General features: G+C 52.7%; 2 protein-coding genes across 6 annotated transcripts in view; one reads left to right on the forward strand and one right to left on the reverse strand.

The window, feature by feature from the left end:
* Positions 1 to 5,117: 5,117 nt before the first annotated feature.
* On the reverse strand, positions 5,118 to 8,971 carry BRD3OS (BRD3 opposite strand). The gene has a single exon (XM_026049456.1). It carries the CDS (start codon positions 7,744 to 7,746, stop codon positions 7,417 to 7,419), a length of 330 nt encoding a protein of 109 aa, XP_025905241.1. The 5' UTR covers positions 7,747 to 8,971; the 3' UTR covers positions 5,118 to 7,416.
* Positions 8,972 to 12,595: 3,624 nt separating this feature from the next.
* The window catches only part of VAV2 (vav guanine nucleotide exchange factor 2), an 86,366-nt gene continuing 81,275 nt past the window's right edge, over positions 12,596 to 17,686 (forward strand). For all 5 annotated transcript variants that reach the window (XM_026049279.1, XM_026049275.1, XM_026049276.1 and 2 more), the window contains exon 1: positions 12,596 to 12,815. In XM_026049279.1, coding sequence (XP_025905064.1) covers positions 12,612 to 12,815 — 204 coding nt within the window. In that variant the 5' untranslated portion in view covers positions 12,596 to 12,611. The remainder of the gene's footprint in view (positions 12,816 to 17,686) is intronic.

Here is a 17,686-nt window from a genome sequence, read left to right on the forward strand (position 1 = left end):
CTAGCAATTTTTTATTAGTCCAGCCTGATGTTTTAACCTGCACTGCTGCAACACACTCCGTTTTCACTGTCCCTGATTTCATGTATATATAAGTACTTTATTTATTAATGCCATTGGTCATTTAAAACTTCTTTTTTAAAAAAGCAAAAGCAAAACTGCATTATGAAGTGCAGCAGCAATGCAGACTTTTAAAAGTGGTTTGAGCTAGATTTAAGCAAAGCAACAAAAAGGCAAATAAAAATCGGAGATGTTATTTAAATACATTGGACTCTTTACCTATAGGTGCTATAGTCCAGTCTGTTTGTGTGTCTGGTGCTTTGTCATGTTTTATATGTTCATTTTTGGTTTTGCTTCTTTCTTCTTCATTTCAGCACCCTTTTTTCCTGTTTTGTACAGATTTTGAAGAAGTACAGGTAGATAAAATTGGTGCAGCACATTATTTTCTCTGTGATATTTCCACAGGTCTTCTCTCTTTTTCTCCTTTTTTGATAGAAGTGATGCTTTTTTCTTTTCTAATCCAGTTTTAGGAAAACACCAGTTCTATAACTATATAAAATTTGTAACCTGAGGGGCAGAAATTTATTGTAAATTCTTAACTTTTTAACTTTTTTATTGTAAAGAAAAATGTATACAGAGTTTAACAGAAAGCTATGCCTTTCCCTCTCCCAGCACCAGACCCTAAGGCTGCCTCTGCCACGTGGCAGCCCTAAAATTCACCCTGCTGAGGTCCTGCAGTGCCAGAGGCCCCGTGGAGATGCCCGTCCTTCGTAAGGAGCTGTGGGGTGCACCCAGCTTTTATTTCTCACGTATCTGAATGGCTTTGGAGGTCCCGTAAGTCCTGATTTTCCATTGCTGGATGAGCCTCCAGGAGGTAGGATTAGGATCCCACGTGCAGGGCTGGGTCCTCTGTGGCATGTCCGTGGAGGAGGTGAAGAACCAGCCTGTTAGCGCTCCAGGGCACTTCTTGCAGCTTCTGCATTCAGCTCCTTGCTGCTCCTTGAGGTTTTATTAGGTACTTAAGCAATGGGACTGTCAAGAAGCTGCTTCTTGCGTCAGTCTTTGAACACCTGTCTTTCAAAGATGGGAATGTCAAGAGGTGTGTGCAGCAGAGGGTATTCATGTGTGTCTCATACAGCTCCTGTGGCCCTGTCCGTGTTCCCCATACGGTGACAGCAATGCACTCTAACACAGTGTCCTCTGGAGGGTTTTACTGTTCTCTGCCTAGGGATGGGCAGGAGATGTTCTGTTCTAAGGTGGCACCAACTTGCTGGGCATCCCCAGCTCCCCCAGGCATCACTGGGGTACCTGGCCCATCAACAGGAGCTCCTTGAATCCTGGCAGGTGGAATTTCCCTCAGGATTTGAAAATGGATGAACTAGGGGATCCTGATGCCTACTGAAATTCATGGTTTTCCTTTTCCATTAACAAGCCATAAATGGAGGTAACTTCAGTTTCTATTTTTTATTTCTTAAGCTCCCATTCCTTTCCTTTTAATTTTGCCCTTAATTCTTCCTAGACAGACCCTTAATAATATATTTTCAGAACTTGCTCTGAGGAAATGTAATATACACCTATTGAGATCCTAACTAAACTTTTTAATGAGCTTGTGCTTTCTTTGTTTCTGCAGTTCCCCAAGACTTGCATCACCAAAACTGAGTACTATTTTATTTGAAATAACTACCAGCCAGTTCAATACCATGACAATACGGATAAATAAGCTTCCATTTTTTTCCCTAACTGAAGTGCTTTCCTGTGTGCATTTATCTGGTGTATTTTTGACTTATTGTAGCCATGCAGGGAAGGGAGACCCAGCTCTGCAGCTCGACAGGGACCGCAGCTGGGGACAAATGCTCCTCTAGGACACGGATGGAACCCCCTGAGATGGGAGGAAAGGCAGAGACAAAGGGTTGTGGCTCAAGCATAATGGAAAAGGAGCCAGTCCCCATCCCAGCTGGCCTAGCTGGAGCATTTGCAAGGAAATAAGTAACAAAAAATGGGTACGTAAAGAACAACATTGTGCTGCTTATCCCTGGTGCAACCCGCAGGGACTCGGGTTCCCCTGCAGTGGGAAGTTTCAGCCTTTGTTTTCATGGAAGCAGTTTTTCTTCCTGTTCAGTAACAGTTCACAAGAGAAGTCCGTCTTGGCATGACTCCTGTTTCAGGGAGGACAAAAAGGCTGCTCTTCATTTCAAAAGGTTGTTTGTTCCTTTCCGTTTTTGTGTTGCTTGTAGCTCATGATCTCACCCCATGTCAGTAGTGCTGCCTCTTGTGTCTTCAGGTGAGAGGGTCTCCGGGAAAGAAGAGATGTTTTCAGTCCATAGCGAGTAGCAGCTGCCCTTAATGAGTTGGAGCCTGAAAGAACAGAACCTTAACCCGAAAAAACAGGACCTTTTCTTGAGCCTGTATGGTGAGACATGTCAGGACAGAGGTCATGAATTAACTGCTGAATTCTGTAACCCTTGAAATGGCATTTTTCAACTTTGTAATTATATGATAGTTTTTCTGGATTGAACAAAGTTTCACTTTGTTTTCCAAGGGAAATCTCACTGACGTTGCTATGATTTTTGTATATATACACACAAATAGTTCTATTGAAACTGTCTTTTTCTGATGAATTCCTGTTTTGTCAAAAAAGAGATGATCAGACCGGACCTAGTGTCACTCCACCAGCATTACTGCACCTTTTACAGCCCTGACAGATTGTGAAATCCACCTTTTTCCATCGGCTGGAGGCTCAGAGGGACCAGCAGCAGATGAGCATCCCGTGGGCTCCGACCCAAACTCACCTGCTAAGGGAGGCTGGAGAGCGTGTGACCGTTCTCTGCAAACCAAACGTTGTCTGTACAAAATACTTCAGTTTTGTATTAATGGGGTTTTTAGACTTTCCTGCCGACAGGGTTTGTAACTGTGGGACTGATGCTGCAGAGCTGCCCTTTGTGCAGGTGTGATAGATGCGCACACACAGGCATAGGGCAGCATGTGTGTGCATGTGCAAACATATATATTTTATATATATATTTATACACACAAGCACACAGTAGTTACCCAGTGAGGTGTCTCCCTGTTCTCTGTGTGGTAGAATCAGACTGCAGTTACCTAATCTAGATCTTTCTCTGTTTTGGGGACTCTTAGACCAGTTGTTAATTTTTTCCTTGTTTTGAAAGGAATGATATTTTTTTTAAAGCTGGGGTTGGAGCTGGGGCAAGGGATTGGGGCACAACGAAGCCAAACCACTGCCTTTTGGGTACTGGGTTTCAAAATCCATGTTCTCCAACACAGGCAGTTACCACTGGGGCTAACTGTGAGCAAGCTCTGCGCTCATGGGGATAAATTTAGGGCAAGGATTCATTACACGAGCAGCATTAGCTGCCTGTAAAAGAATGAGATGCTTTTTTAAAAAAAAAAAATAAATAAAAACAAAGGTATTTGCATATCTTTTTAAATGTTGTTTTTAAAAATAAACCACCAGCTACGATTTGACACGGGCCACATGGAACTTTATCCCTGATACAGGCATAACCAATCCAGAAAGATTTGTTGTTGTATTTTTATTTTTTCCTCTTGTTTTAAATATTTAAAAAGAAAAAGTTACTTTTCTGTATGATGTGCATGCAAATTTACCGTAATTCTTTTTCTTAAACTTTTTAGTGCCATTTCTAGTATATTCCTGTAAATGTCAGTTACTGAAAAAAAAAATGTAATGTAAGTAGTGTAGCTTGTTTATTGCAAATTGCTGGCCTCAAACTCAACAGAATTTTAAAAAAGAAGAGTTAGGAAGTAATCTTTGATGTTACTGGTAATCAAGGACTCTGGTCCTGGGGCATTTGTTTTGTTTTCTTAATAAAAAGACAAATTGTTCTGTGCGTGTTCAGCTTCATGCCGTGTTTCCCCGCTCCCCCCTTGCTTTGCAGCCTCTCGGATGCAGTGCGTGCTCCCGGGAAAGCTCGGAGCCCTTTGGCTGCTCCTGCCAAGCGCCGGACAGAAATAGAGCAGGAATCCTGGGGTCACGAGGCTCAGAATAATTTGGCAGCGCCCGGTGAGTGCTGGGGGGCCCTGCTAGGTGCCCCCGTCCCTGCGGGTGACACGTGGCTGGTGTTAATGCACACCGAGAGCAAGGACGGTTCCCGTCCTCAAAGCCTGGAGGGTCTGTGGTTTAGGGCAGGTTCAAGGGAGCTAGAGCCTATTTTGTTTGCACCAGGAGGGATCTCTGCTTGGTTTTGCTGTTGCAAACACATACCTGTTTTTTTCCAAAGCACAGCAAGGCTGAGGGCAGCCTCGGGGTTAATCTTTCCCTAACGCTGTTCCTGCTCGCTGCCTCCAAATGCCATGTTCTTGCTAAGGGTTCAGCAAACCTGTTCTCTCCGTTCAACTCTGCAGCAGCAGCAGCAACTGCGCTGTTGGCTCCGCTTCTCCCTTTATAATTCCCGCTCCCCTTCTCCCTTCGTAATTCCCACAAGGAATTTTCTCCCTGTTGCTTTACTGTTCTTGCTGTGGGACTTGCCCTGCAGGTGAGCTCAGGATGGGCATAGCAAAGGGGCCCTCCTTTCCTTGCAACAGCCTTTTCTCGTATTTGAAGTTACTTCTCCACTCTTCTTCCTTTACCCCAACCAGCCCCCCAGCCTATGCTCTTTACGTCTAGAGTGTTCTCTGTAGTGTTTGCCACTGCGTTAGGTGCATCAAAACTGCTCCATATAGAGATGGAAAAGGGCAGAGGGTTTTGGGATGCATCCTGCTGATGTTGATGCACCCCAAAATGTTGCTGATTCCAACAACTATAGAAATTTTTCTGTGCACGATGTCCGGGTCTTGTCTCACGCCTCCATCCCAGCATGAAGCCTTGGGAATATTGGGCCCAGGTTCCTGATCCAAAAGCCCTTGTGGAGCATCCCCAGCCAGGGCAGGGAGAAGCTGCTTTCCCATAGCCCCTTATTAGAAAGTCCTGCCTGGATGCTGGGTTTTTGCTCCTGTGCCTTGGCTGGAGGGCAATAACAGCTGTAATCCTTGCATGTGCTGAAGTGATTAACAGGGAAAGAGAAAGCAGCTGCTGATGCATTCAAATCACTTTAATTGACTTCACCAAAGAGGCTACAACTGCATTTAAAACAAGTGCATCAGCACTACAGAACTGGCTTGCAGAAACGCTCGCTCCATAGCAGCCACTCCGCAAACCTGCTGTGACTAATAAGGACACACAGATATGGAAAATAATACAGTTGGAGCCGGAGGAACAAGCCACGTTCTTTTCCTGCACCGTCATGCAGCGCCTCGAGGTCGAAGGAACTTGTGCACACACTTAAGGGTTTTGCTCTCAAATAGTCCTAAATGACGTTGCTTAAATAAAGGGGGTTTGGGTTAGCAGCCACATAAACAAAAAGGGACTGATGACACCACAGCAATCAACTTTCTTACTGAAATCAAGAAAATGAAAATGTCTTTTCTATAAGAAAAGTAAAGAAAATGAACAGCTGGCTTTAGGGAAAGGCTGCTGTTTCCTCAGCTTCCTAAATCCAGAGTGAGCAGTTTGGGAGAGGATCCAACCGTGCTTCTCCTGCCCCCCTAGGATGCCCTCGGATCACCCTCCTGCTCATCCGTATAAATAACAACCCCTTTGCTCAGCCAGCAGCTGGAGCCTGTAGGTGATGCCCATCATTGCCGCAGATTTCCGAGTCTATCTAGTTATGTACATCCCGTTAAGTGCTTTCTCCCCAGTCAAAATGCACTTTTCCCAAAAAAATATCTCAGGCAGAGCTGGTCCTTGCAGGCTCGTGAGGACTACTCGGGTGTGCAGCACAACACAGGGTCTGTAAAGCACTGCTGTCCATCTCAGCAGCTTTAGCTTTATGCGCACGCAAATCCAAGTGCCAAACACTAAGACATGCATAAATAATCCCGTGGAGAGGGGGCTGCCCGTGCTCGCTGCAGCTCCACGCCGGGCACTGCCATCAGCTTTAGTGTTTCCAGGCCCAGCACTTAACCCATGAAGCGGGGAGGTGGAGGAGGTTCCTCTTCGCCATATCCCCCTGCCTTGAAAAAAATAAATAAATAAAGTGCATGAAAGAAAAATGAAAAGGGAGAGGTTTTAGATCGCTGTAACAGACAGAAGTAATGCCAGTGCCTAACTCTACATGGATGAATAGTCCACCTTGAAGTCAGCATCAAGAACGGAGTTGCTCGAAGTTCAGTGCATCCCTGGCCCCGCGTGCTGCAGGGCGAACACCTAAGCACAGCCTAACTCCGACCTTACACTTAAAAGCTTCATCCCAGGCTTAATGCCCCTCACAACAGCGCTGCTGTGTCTTAGGCGGAGTGTGTCTTAGGAAAGACTTAGGCGGCAGGATTGAGTTTGAATTTCCATGAGCTCTGCACGGCATGATCCTTCCTGAAGGAAGTTATAAGGTTCCAGTTCTAATAGAAACAAGAACTTGAGAGAGTGAAATTGTTATTTTTTTTGTTTCCATCCTAAAATCCTCCAGTCAGTTGAAACAAACCTTCCCAGGCACTACCTTTAAAATAAATGCGCCAAATGCACCGAAACAAGAGCTGTTACCCAACCAGAATTACGAAACCCTTCCTAACTACTGTGTACATTAAGACTTAAAACACTAAGCACACTTTTTAATAGGCTGTTTCCTTCTCCGGTGGATCAGTGACTGCAGGTAGGTGACTATGTACAGGTTTCCTTACGTCCCTTGGCAGGAGACGTGTAGGTTTGCAGGAATTTCCTCCCGGAGCTCCTAACCCAGCCCTGCCTTTCGGGGGGTCGGTACTTATGGCTCCGCAGGCTCCATAAAATCGTGGTTTTTGCTGTTATTTCCATGCTGCCAATTTGTGGCAGCAGAAAGCGCATTTTGCTCCGCACAGGGCAAAACCCTGATGATATTTCCAGACATTTCGAAGGCCCAGATGAAATTATCACTGCATTCTTCTCTCTTCCCTTTGCAAGATAAATCCTTCCCTTTCTTTGCTTCGTGTCTAGCTAGCCGCAGACCATTGCCAGGCAAGTCATCAGGGGGAGACACAGCCTGCAGAACAAGCTGTGCGTTTTGCAGAAAATCCCCCTAAATTCTGCTTTTTAATGAAAACCAGCCTGGACTTGCTGGTGCCCAAGCAGCATTTGGGCAACGTGCAGGCCTAGGAAGTGCAAGTGGCGGCCGGGGACGGTTCCCAAGTGACGGCGGGTGCTGCTCCTGCTCCACAGGCCCCTTCGGAGCAGCTAATTCCCAAGCAGGACGGTCGTCGTTACCCCCAACCCAACGTCCTGCAAAATCCCACGCTCCCAACAGCCAAAACCAGCGTAGGCACCAAGCAGCTTCTCCCCCATCCTACAAACAGAGCCGTACGGCTGGGATGGTGCAAACCGCTCCAGGCTTGATGCCAGCCCGGTCCATCCCCACTGCGGACGCCGAAGCGCCGGGATCACATAATAGCGCAGAACTTGGACTGCCCCGTGTCCCGGGGCACGTCCAGCTTGTTCTTGTCGCGCACCAGGATGGCCTCGTTGCCGTACTGCGAGTACCACATGCTGCGGCTGCGGCTCAGGTAGGTGTTGGGCGGCGCCGACTCCAGTTTCTGCTGCTGCTGCTGCCAGATGAGGAGCGAGGTGTCCCGGTAGCGCAGGCGCGCGTAACCCTCCGACAGGGCCTTCTCGGGCAGGGGCACCCGCCCGTTCAGCACTTGGTCGGCCTGGGGGAGCCCGTCCTCCGTGGGGGACAGCGGCCGCACGGCGGCGCCGGCGCTCTGGAACATGTCACACGGATCCGGAACGCTTCATATGGGTCCAAAACACGTCATATGGATCTGAAATACTTCATGTGGGTCCGAAACGCTTCGTATGGGTGCGAAACACGTCACGTGCGTCTGAAATGTGTCACACAGATCCCAAATACGTCACGTGGATCTGAAACACGTCACACGGATCCGGAACGCTTCATATAGGTCCGAAACACGTCATATGGATCTGAACCACTTCATATGGGTCCGAAACGCTTCATATAGGTCCGAAACACGTCATATGGATCTGAACCACTTCATATGGGTCCAAAACGCTTCGTATGGGTGCGAAACACGTCACATGGGTCTGAAATGTGTCACACAGATCCCAAATACATTACAGGGATCTGAAACACGTCACACGGATCCAAAACGCTTCATATGGGTCCAAAACACGTCATATGGATCTGAAACACTTCATATGGGTCCAAAATGCTTCATATGGGTCCGAAACACGTCACATGGGTCTGAAATGTGTCACACAGATCCCAAATACGTCACGTGGATCTGAAACACGCCACATGGGTCCGAAACGCTTCATATGGGTCCAAAACACGTCATATGGATCTGAAACACTTCATATGGGTCCAAAACATGTCACATGGATCTGAAACGCGTCATATGGGTCCAAAACACATCATATGGATCCAAAATATGTCTCACACGGATCTGAAACATATGATATGGGTCCGAAGCACGTCATATGGATCTGAAACGTTGCACGGATCTGAAACACATCACACGGATCTGAAACACATCACATGGATCCAAAACACGTTGCATGGGTCCGAAACACGTCACATGGATCTGAAACACTTCATATGGGTCCAAAACACGTCACACGGATCTGAAGCACGTCACACAGATCCGAAATACATCACATGGATCCAAAATATGTCACTTGGATCCGAAATACGTCATATGGGTCCGAAACACATTGCATTGATCTGAAACACGTTGCGTGGATCTGAAACACTTCATAAGGGTCCAAAATATGTCACATGGATCTGAAACACGTCACACGGATCCAAAACATCTCATGGTTCCGAAACACATCACGTTGGCTACGGCCAGGTGGGCGCTGAGGTCCCAGACGAGCATCTCCGGGTGCGGGTGCAGCTCGGCTGCGGCTCTGTGCTCCAAGGAGAGCATCTCCGGGGGGAAGCTCCAGGACTCACCATGCCCGGGGAGGGGATGGGGGACGCGGGTGCCTGCGGAGCGCGCGGGGCAGCCGGAGCTGGCTCACGTAACACGGAAGGGCGCGGGAAACGTCGGGCAGCGGGGACGATGCTCCGCGCTGCATCGCGCGCAGGGGTGCGGATGCCCGGGAGCTGCTTCCCAACGGTGCGTGGGGCACCCCGGTGGGCAAGGGGGGCTCTGCAGAGGCCGGGTGTGCTGGACAGACCCACACTGTTACTGGTGTCCTCGTCCGCACGACCTGCGGGGATGTGGGGATGTCACGGTGGGAGCTGGCACTGGGGGCTGCACTATGTCCTGCATCCCGGCCCCTTCCCAGGGATCCTGCACCCATCAATATCCCCATGGGTGCCTGCACCCACCCATCCATGACCTGCCCCCCCACAGATCCATGCATCCACCACTTCATGGATCTACGCACCCACCTGTCCCTCCATTGGTCCATACAACCACCCATCCATGACCCTCCACCTCTCCATGGATCCATGCACCTGCTTATACCTAAGTCCACATTTCCATCCCTCCATGACCCCGTGCCTCTCCATGGGTCCATGCACCCATCTGTCCATGCTCCCCACTTCTCCATAGGTACCTGACCCCCTCCATGGGTCCAGGCACCCACCCATCCATGCTCTCCACCTCCCCAGAGCTCCATGACCCCCCCACAGATCCATGCACCCACCCATCCATGCCCTCCATCCCTCTATAGGTCCACGATGACCCCACAGCTCCATGCACCCACTCATCCACGCTCCCCACCCCTCCATAGCTCCATGCCCTCCCCCTAGATTCATGCACCTCCATGCTCCCCCATGAGCCCCCCCCCAAGGGGCCTACGCTCCGCCACCCCTCCCCGCCGTGTCCCGCACCCCCGGTCCGCTCCTGCACAGACCCGATCCCCCCCCGCACAGACCCGGTCCCCCCGCGCACAGACCCGGTCCCCCCGTGCACAGATCCGATCCCCCCGTGCACAAACCCGGTCCCCCCCGTGCACAGACCCGTTCCCCCCGTGCACAGACCCGTTCCCCCCGCACAGACCCGGTCCCCCCGCACGGCCCCGGCTCGCGGCGCTCCAGGCCCCGGCGCGCGGCGCTGCGCGGCGGCGCCTCCCGAGCGCATCACGGCGGGGAGGAGCCAGCGCGGGCGCGGGGGGGCCGGGGCAGCGCGGCCCGGGGCGCCGCTTTGTGCCCGGCCCCGGGGTCCCCTCCCAGGGCCGCCCTCGGGCTGCATCTGCATCCCCGGCGCCGCTCACGGCACCCGGGCATCCCCCGGGAAAGCCGCTTCCCCAGAGGAGCGCGTGGTTTGCTCCGCTGCTGATAACGCTGCATTTAATCTCAATCTCTTTATCTGCTGCGAAGGCGGCGCCGTCTAAACGCCTCGCAAGCTCTTGGTGCGGCTGCGGCCGCCGCTCCTGCCCACATGGCCTTGGGCACCGAACAAAAGTGCCAGTGTTTCCATCCCTGCCTTGGGCCCGGGCACAAAGAGAATGGAAAACAGGGAGAGAGGAAAAAGAAAAAGGAATGAATATGCCATTAAAATTCTTGCTGTTAAATTGCACCGCTGCTGCTACTGCTGTGCGGTTTGTACCTTCTGCTAGCCCAGGGCAGGGGAGGCAGCCTGGATTAGGCAGGAGCTGCAGGGTGAAATGCAAAATCATCCCTGGAAAACAGGGTGTTTTTTTTTGGCAGGGATGAATTGCCTCAGTCCCTGAAAAATGACCCCCTCTGCCACCATCAACGATGGAGCAGAGGCCCCAGCGGGGGCAGCTAAATTGCCAAGATGATGCCAGGAAAAGGGAGAACCAGAGGTCACCCAAAGCCACCAACTTTGGCCCTTTGCAGAGCGCTTCCTGGGAAGCACGAGGGGCTTCTTGCAGGGTGAAAATGCCTCATATCATCCCTGCTGCTACCCTCCCGGCACGTGCAGTCACCCCCAGGCCTCTCTCGCGTGGGAAGGCAATAAAAACATGTGCAATTGAACTCCAAAATTGCAGGAGAAACAGCAGCCGGTCTCCAGCAGAGGGTAGTGTATCTGCAGCCATGTGTTGGGAGCTCAGCGAGCTCCCGTTTCACTGGGACACATTGGAAGCAGTGTCCAAGTCCTCTCACTTCACCCCCAATTTTGGGGGGACATGTATAAATGGAACCCCCCTCTGCTTTGCATTAATGCCTATTTTCTTTTGCTGCTGTCAGACTCCCTCTGTCATTGCTGTTTTTATCACTGCAGGGGTAGGTGAGGAGCGGCCCCGCTCCGACACCTCCCACGCACATGTCCGGGCCCGGAACACGTCAGATTAAGCAGCGAAGGAGCCAGGACAGGGCCGGGAGCTTTAGTTACATCCACACAATAAACTGCTGTGTAGCCCCAGAAAAAAAAAAAAAAAAAAAAAGAAAAAAGTTTAATGGAGAACCCAAAATAAATAGAAAATGCTGAAGCTGTTATGAAAAATCACCTCCGCGGGGTATGAGCAAAGCAAGATGAGCGCAGGCCAGAATACACCCAGAACAGGGTGTAGCTCTGGCTGGGAGAGAGCGGTGCCCGAGGATGTTGCTCTGCCTCAGATTATATGGGATTGATTCCGTTCTGCCGCAGGGGAAGCGGCCGTTACACCAGTGAGATCAGGAATGTGCAGAGCCAACCGTGCTGAAAGAGGTGCCTTAAAGAAGAAAACTGCCCAACTTCCTCGGAACTGCAAACAATAGTTGGTTATTCTGCAGGGATCTTGTCCTTCTCACACTGGAAACGAGGGGTCACGCCGGCAGAGTCGCTCTTGCGGCTTTATCTCCCGTGGATACATTTGGAAGAGATTAGCCCTGCATTTGCTTGACACGCAGGTTAATAGCTTCCCTCCATTCCAGGCTCGGCTTCCGGTTCTGGCTATCTGGAAAGCCGGCATGGAAACGGATCTATCCCAGATTAACGGGGAGCGGCCGGCTGGCAAAAACTCGACCTCGTGCGGAGCCCCTTCCGAGCTGTCCCAAGCCTCAGGGAGGAGCCAACTCGGAGTTTTCTTTTCCCCCAACACTTCGCTGCCAAAGAGTTAGGAGCGCTAATAAATACCCGGCGATTAATTTTGATAAAAACCCCGGCGGGTGCAGGCGGGGAGCGGAGCGAGGCTCGGACGCCGCGCCCCTCCCGAAGCCCGAGCTGGGGAGCGACCGGGGGTCCCAAGGGACTCAGCCCCCCCCCCACCCGCGGGGCCACGCGTGTCCCGCCGGATGCCGGTGCGGGAAGGGGCGGCGGGCGGGCGGGGGCCGGCGCGGCCGGAGCCCGGCCCCCCGCGCACAAAGCGGCCGCCGGCTCCTCCCGTCGGGGCGGGGAGTTGCGCGGCTCTCGCTGCCCTGCGCGCAGCGCTGCGCGGGGCAGGGCAGGTGGGCGCTGCGCGGCCGCCCCCGCTGCGCGCTTTGTCCGCGGGGCCATGCGGAGCGCTTAGGCGGCGGGGGCAGCGCGCCCCCCACCCACCCGCACCCAGCGGCCACCTCCGCGCCCCCCCCCTCCTTTATTCCCCTCCCTCCTTCCTCCTCTTTCCTCCTCCTCCTCCGCGGGCGGCAATGGAGCGGGGCGCGCGCGGCGGAGCGGCCCCCCCGGCAGCCTGAGCGGCGGCGGGAAGAGGAGGAGGAGGAGGAGGAGGAAGGCCGGCGGCCATGGAGGAGTGGAGGCAATGCGGCCGCTGGCTCATCGACTGCAAAGTGCTGCCCGCCAACCACCGCGTCGTGTGGCCCTCGGCCGTGGTCTTCGACCTGGCGCAGGCGCTGCGCGACGGGGTGCTGCTCTGCCAGCTGCTGCACAACCTCTCGCCGGGCTCCGTGGACCTCAAGGACATCAACTTCAGGCCGCAGATGTCCCAGGTAGGACGGGGCGGCCGCCGCGGAACTTGGCGGCGCGCGCGCGCGGGTGTAGGTGCCTATAGGTGCCTCTGTGGATGTATGTGAGTCCATGTGCTTCGCTTCCCACCCCCGGCCGTGGCCCGGGGCTCTGCGGCCCCGTTATCCCAAACAAAAGCGCATCGGGGTGCGGGGCTGCTCCCGCTCCGGGCCTTAGACGTGCGGCCTGGGTGGGGGGGGGAGCTCCTGCGCGCTGTCCTGAGGCTGATCCCGGCCTCGGAGCGGGATTTGCCTAGGAGACCCTCTGCCTTATCCCCGCCTTATCCCCCCCATCCCCGCGCGGGGGCGGAGGCGGCGGCCCCCGCCTGACCGGAGCGTTGAGTTCGGCAACTCCAGGGCTTCGTCCCTGGAAAGGTTCCCTGCTGCTCTTTGTGTTGGTGGAAAGGGGCTTAAACAAACAGAAATCGGCTCCGGTTGCTGTAGTTCTGAATGCTCTGCTCTTATTTATTTTCTTTATGTTTTTATTTTTTTTTTTCTTTTGCAATGCGATCTGGGTGTCATTTGCATGGGAATGGGGAAGTGAAATCGGTTAGAAACAAATGAAGTTGGGCAGCTGGTCCTCCCTGCCCCATGGCCCGCGTGGTGACAAGCAAGTAGTGAACTTACTGTCCCCTTCTGGGGATGCCAGGTGAAAGGGAGGGCAGATCTCCCGTAGCAAGGACATCCCAGGCTCCGCTTAACTTTATCAAAGCGTTCAAAGGTAAATAATGTATAAAGCTATCTCGGGTTCTCTCTGCTGCCTCTCCTGCCTCTTTCCCTGCTCTGTATGGGAGTTTTGCTGCAGCCTGTGAGCACTGGGGACATGGGGACAGAGCTGCTGGTTTGTGGGATCAAAGACCCGGGTGGGAAGCCCCAACTCTGCAGCTGGAAATGCGGATCAGCCTGTGCGGGCTCTTGTGTCAGTGCCTGTTAGGAGTGACTAGCAGCTCCTGGTGGCTTTTCCAGGATGGAGCAATGCTGTGCGGCTTCCTCTTGGCCTTCCAGCCTTTGAACTGGCCCCAAAAGCTGCTGCTTCCAAACAGTAACTGTCAGGTTGGAGCAGTAGCTGTGCACGGACTTGTACGTCTGCAAAGCATGCTGAGAATATCATACTATGCATTTTTTTATTATTATTATTTTGAGGAAATACTGTAGCCCTACAGATCTGCTGCCAGTGCATACCTGCTCTGTGGGGAATTAAGGGGAGGTTGAAATGCTAGTGGAAGTCTAGTGAAGGTCCCACTTGGCCAGAAGCTCCTGCTGAGGTCTCGGGGCAGGTGTTTGCACCTGAGGAGGAGTTTGCAGCCCAGCTGCAGCTCATGAAGCCGCTGGCTGCCTGCAGCACCTGAGGGCTCACGGGGCTGGGGTGACCTTGCCCAGAGCTGAACCGGGTGACCTTGCTGGTCAGCTCTCCTGGAACCTGTTTTCCCAAGCAGACCTGCAGAACCGGGTCACGGGCCTCCCCCGGGGTGGAGCAGCCCCTTGTGCTGGATGGGACTTGCAGGGACCTGGAGAGCAGGTCCTGCTTCCCCCTGTCCACCCCGGGCTCCAAAGCCTCCTCGGTGCCGTTCTGAGCCCTTATATGTGCTTCTATGTGGTTGGGATCTGATGTTTGCCTCCCGAATTCGGGAGCCTGGGACTTCTCCCCCAAGGAGAGCTCAAGACCAGCTGTCCCTCTCCCCTTGGGGACTCGTTCTCCATGTGTCCCGATGCCCGGGGCTGGATGCTCGCAGCAGGCTCGAAGCCTCCAGCGCTGCTCCCTGCTTCACCCCGCTCTGTGTTTGAAATAGGACCCGCTCATAAAAGAGTTTTGCCCGAGGGGAGCGTCCGTTCAAACACTGGAGGTGAAATTGTGCCTCTCTGCCCAGCAAATGCTTTAAGATCAAGATGCTGCCGTGTCTTTCAGTTTGCTTTTTCAAGCCGAGCTCCAGAGATTCAGCTCCTCTGGTCCTCAGTGGTCCCTGCCAGGATGAGCTGATCCCATCTGCTGCTCAGCCCAAAGTTGCTCAGCCTCAACAGAGAGGAACAAAATATGCAGGGGAAAAAAATAACAGCCAGTTTAGGGCTTTTTTGGGGCTAATTGCTTTTGCTGCAGCTGCTGATTGGGAAGAGGTGGGAGGTGGAATTGGTATCCTTGCCCTCAGTATTTATTGATTATTGCTCCTATTACTGTGATTGGATTTTGGGGGGCATTTCAAGCTGTTTTGTCGGCTCGTAAACGGCAAGTGATGCAAAGGGCAGCCTGATTTGTGAATGTGAGCAGCTGCAGCACCCTCGGGCTTGCAGCCCCCCGGTCCCCCGCGCGCAACGTCCCGTATCGCGTTCCTCCCTGCTCCGAATCATCGCTCTCCTTCCCCCATCCCTTCCCAGAGCAGCTCCAGGATCCTCATTCTCCCGCAATGTTTCCCTCTATATTCCCTGAACCTGGCACGGTTTTCCCACCCTCGGGCGCTGCGTGGCACAACCGCCTCCCTTCCACCCGCGCTCCCTCCGTGACGGAGACTTGGGAGCTTAGGAAATACCTTGATGATTAGGTTGGAATTCCAATTTTGTCAAGCCTTGGAGGGAGCAAAAGTGAAATGACTTTTTGTGTCGTGGCAGGCTTCTTGCTGCAGATCTGGGCGAGCTTGACTGTTTTTCCATTTGTTTGTGATAAAATTAATCTTCCCTAACCGGGATGTAGACAGATGGAAATTAATATGTTTATCAAAGCAGTTGTGCCCTTTTAGGGCTTGATCATGCAGCTTGCTGAGACCTTGAGACTCTAATGTTAAATTTCTCTCTTCTCCAGGGCTGTCCTGGGCACTGCTAAATACTTAGTTATTTTTATTGCTTCTAAGTCTCCTGGATATTTGAATTTATGCTGCCATATACATCCGATACATGTGTGCATATGTGTGCACAGACCTTCCTCTAAGTTAGCAGTAATGATCTGCTCGTTAAGAATTCTTCCTTTGGTGCACGTGAGCGTCTCTCTGTAGATAATTCATCTCCGCCTGCAGCACAGAGAGGTTTTATTTGGGCTCTTGAGACTGATGAGATGCAACCAGCCTAATTGGCACCGTGATTTGGCTGCCCGCTGCTCTGCTTGTGAAATTAAATGCGCCTTCGCACCGTGCTGCACCCGAGCGAGCTGTCGGGAGGCCTCCTGGTTGCTATTTCTTCTTTCCATCTGCAGAATAGATATAAAATAAGGTGGAATCGGAGTCCTGTTTATTGGTAACGTGGCACCTGCTTGCAGTGACAACGTGGCTCGTGTGGCCCGCGCCGCTGCGTCCCCGGGTCCTGCAGATCGGGGCACGTTGGTGTGTTTGGAGCTCGCAGTTCCTCACGGGTCCTTAGGCTTGAGCAAACTTGCGAGCCTCGTAGCTGCAACACTGCTAATTGCTTCCACGTGTCCTGATAGCAGCTAAATATAACTCGGTTTTATCAGGACCGACTCGTCTCCCGAGCAGAAGGCTGAGACCGGGTCCTGTTGTCACGCTTGTGTTTGGGTCTTTTTGCCCCTGGGCAGTGCAGCCCCCCTGCTTGTCACTTTGTCCCCAGGCAGGATAACTCTTTAGCTATAGACTATGGGCATCCCATCCCTTTGGGTCCTGGTCCTGGCCCGGAGAAGGGTGAAACAGCGCTAGTGTTTCCTAGGGCATCGTAGCTGCCTTTGGGCTTACCCAAACTCAGCCCCTCTTGCCTTTTATTTACTCTGAGCTTCTCAAAGTCGAGCTCTGTTCCAAGAACGGCTGTAAAAGCCGGCCTCGTTGCATATCCCTGTTTACTGTGTCTCGGTGACTTCCCGTTCGGATGTGTGAAGCTTTCCAAAGGAAGAAAAAGGTGCTCTGGCTTTTCCAGCCGAGCTCGCTGCAAACAAGAGCCTCTTGTTGTCTCGCTTCCCAGCCCCCTCCGTGTCCCCTGGGATGCTGCAGGCAGCAAATGCCAAATCGCACCCGAAATCCTTGCCTGGCCTGGGAGCAGTGCCCTGCTCTTGCGGGTTGGGGGCTGCAGCTCTTGCAGTTTGGGGCTGCAAGATGCAATTTAAGATGCAGCTGCAGCGGGTTATGTCTTCTGCTTGGGCAGAGCATTGGATGGATGGGTGCAGCTGTGGAGCAGGGATGAGGAGGAGCACGGTGTTGCCGTTCCCCTCCGCCGAGTGTCGCATACCTGCATTAAGCACCTGGCAGGAGCGGGATGGGGAATGAATGGCAGCCTTTCACGATCCGGAGCCAGGAAGGCCGGTGAATTTGGTCGCGGTTCGAGGTGGGCCCGGCCTTGGGAGCTGCCTTAGCTCTCAGCAGCATGTTGATGAGCGGCATGAAGATCTTGGCTTGTCCATCCTTCTTGGTGGCTTCTCCCCGTGCCGAGAAATGGGTGTCTGGTGGTGCGGATGGAGAATCATAGAATCATAGAATGCCGAAGGTTGGAAGGGACCTCAGAGGTCATCGAGTCCAACCCCCCTGCTCAAGCAGGGTCACCTAGAGCACGTGGCACAGGGCTGCATCCAAGCGGGTTTTAAAGATCTCCAAAGAAGGAGACTCCACAACCTCTCTGGGCAGCCTGTTCCAGTGCTTTGTCACCCTCACAGTGAAGAAATGCTTCCTTAAGTTCCTGTGGAACTTCCGATGCTTCAGTTTGAAGCCATTTCCTCTAGTCCTATCCCTGCTCACCACTGAAAAGAGGCCGCCCCCCTCCTCCTCACTGCCTCCCTTGAGGTATTTATACACGCTGATCAGGTCCCCCCTCAGCCTCCTCTTCTCCAGGCTGAACAGACCCAGCTCTCTCAGCCTCTGCTCATAGGGCAGATGTTCCAGGCCCCTGATCATCCTGGTAGCCCTGCGCTGGACTCTCTCCAGCAGCTCCACATC

This window comes from Nothoprocta perdicaria, unplaced genomic scaffold (genome assembly GCF_003342845.1).
Source record: "Nothoprocta perdicaria isolate Ctin4 unplaced genomic scaffold, notPer1 scaffold_6, whole genome shotgun sequence".
In the NCBI taxonomy this organism is placed as follows: domain Eukaryota; kingdom Metazoa; phylum Chordata; class Aves; order Tinamiformes; family Tinamidae; genus Nothoprocta; species Nothoprocta perdicaria.

Coding starts and splice junctions, on each gene's coding strand:
- BRD3OS (XM_026049456.1), bottom strand. CDS start 7,746: ATGTTCCAGAGCGCCGGCGCCGCCGTGCGGCCGCTGTCCCCCACGGAG.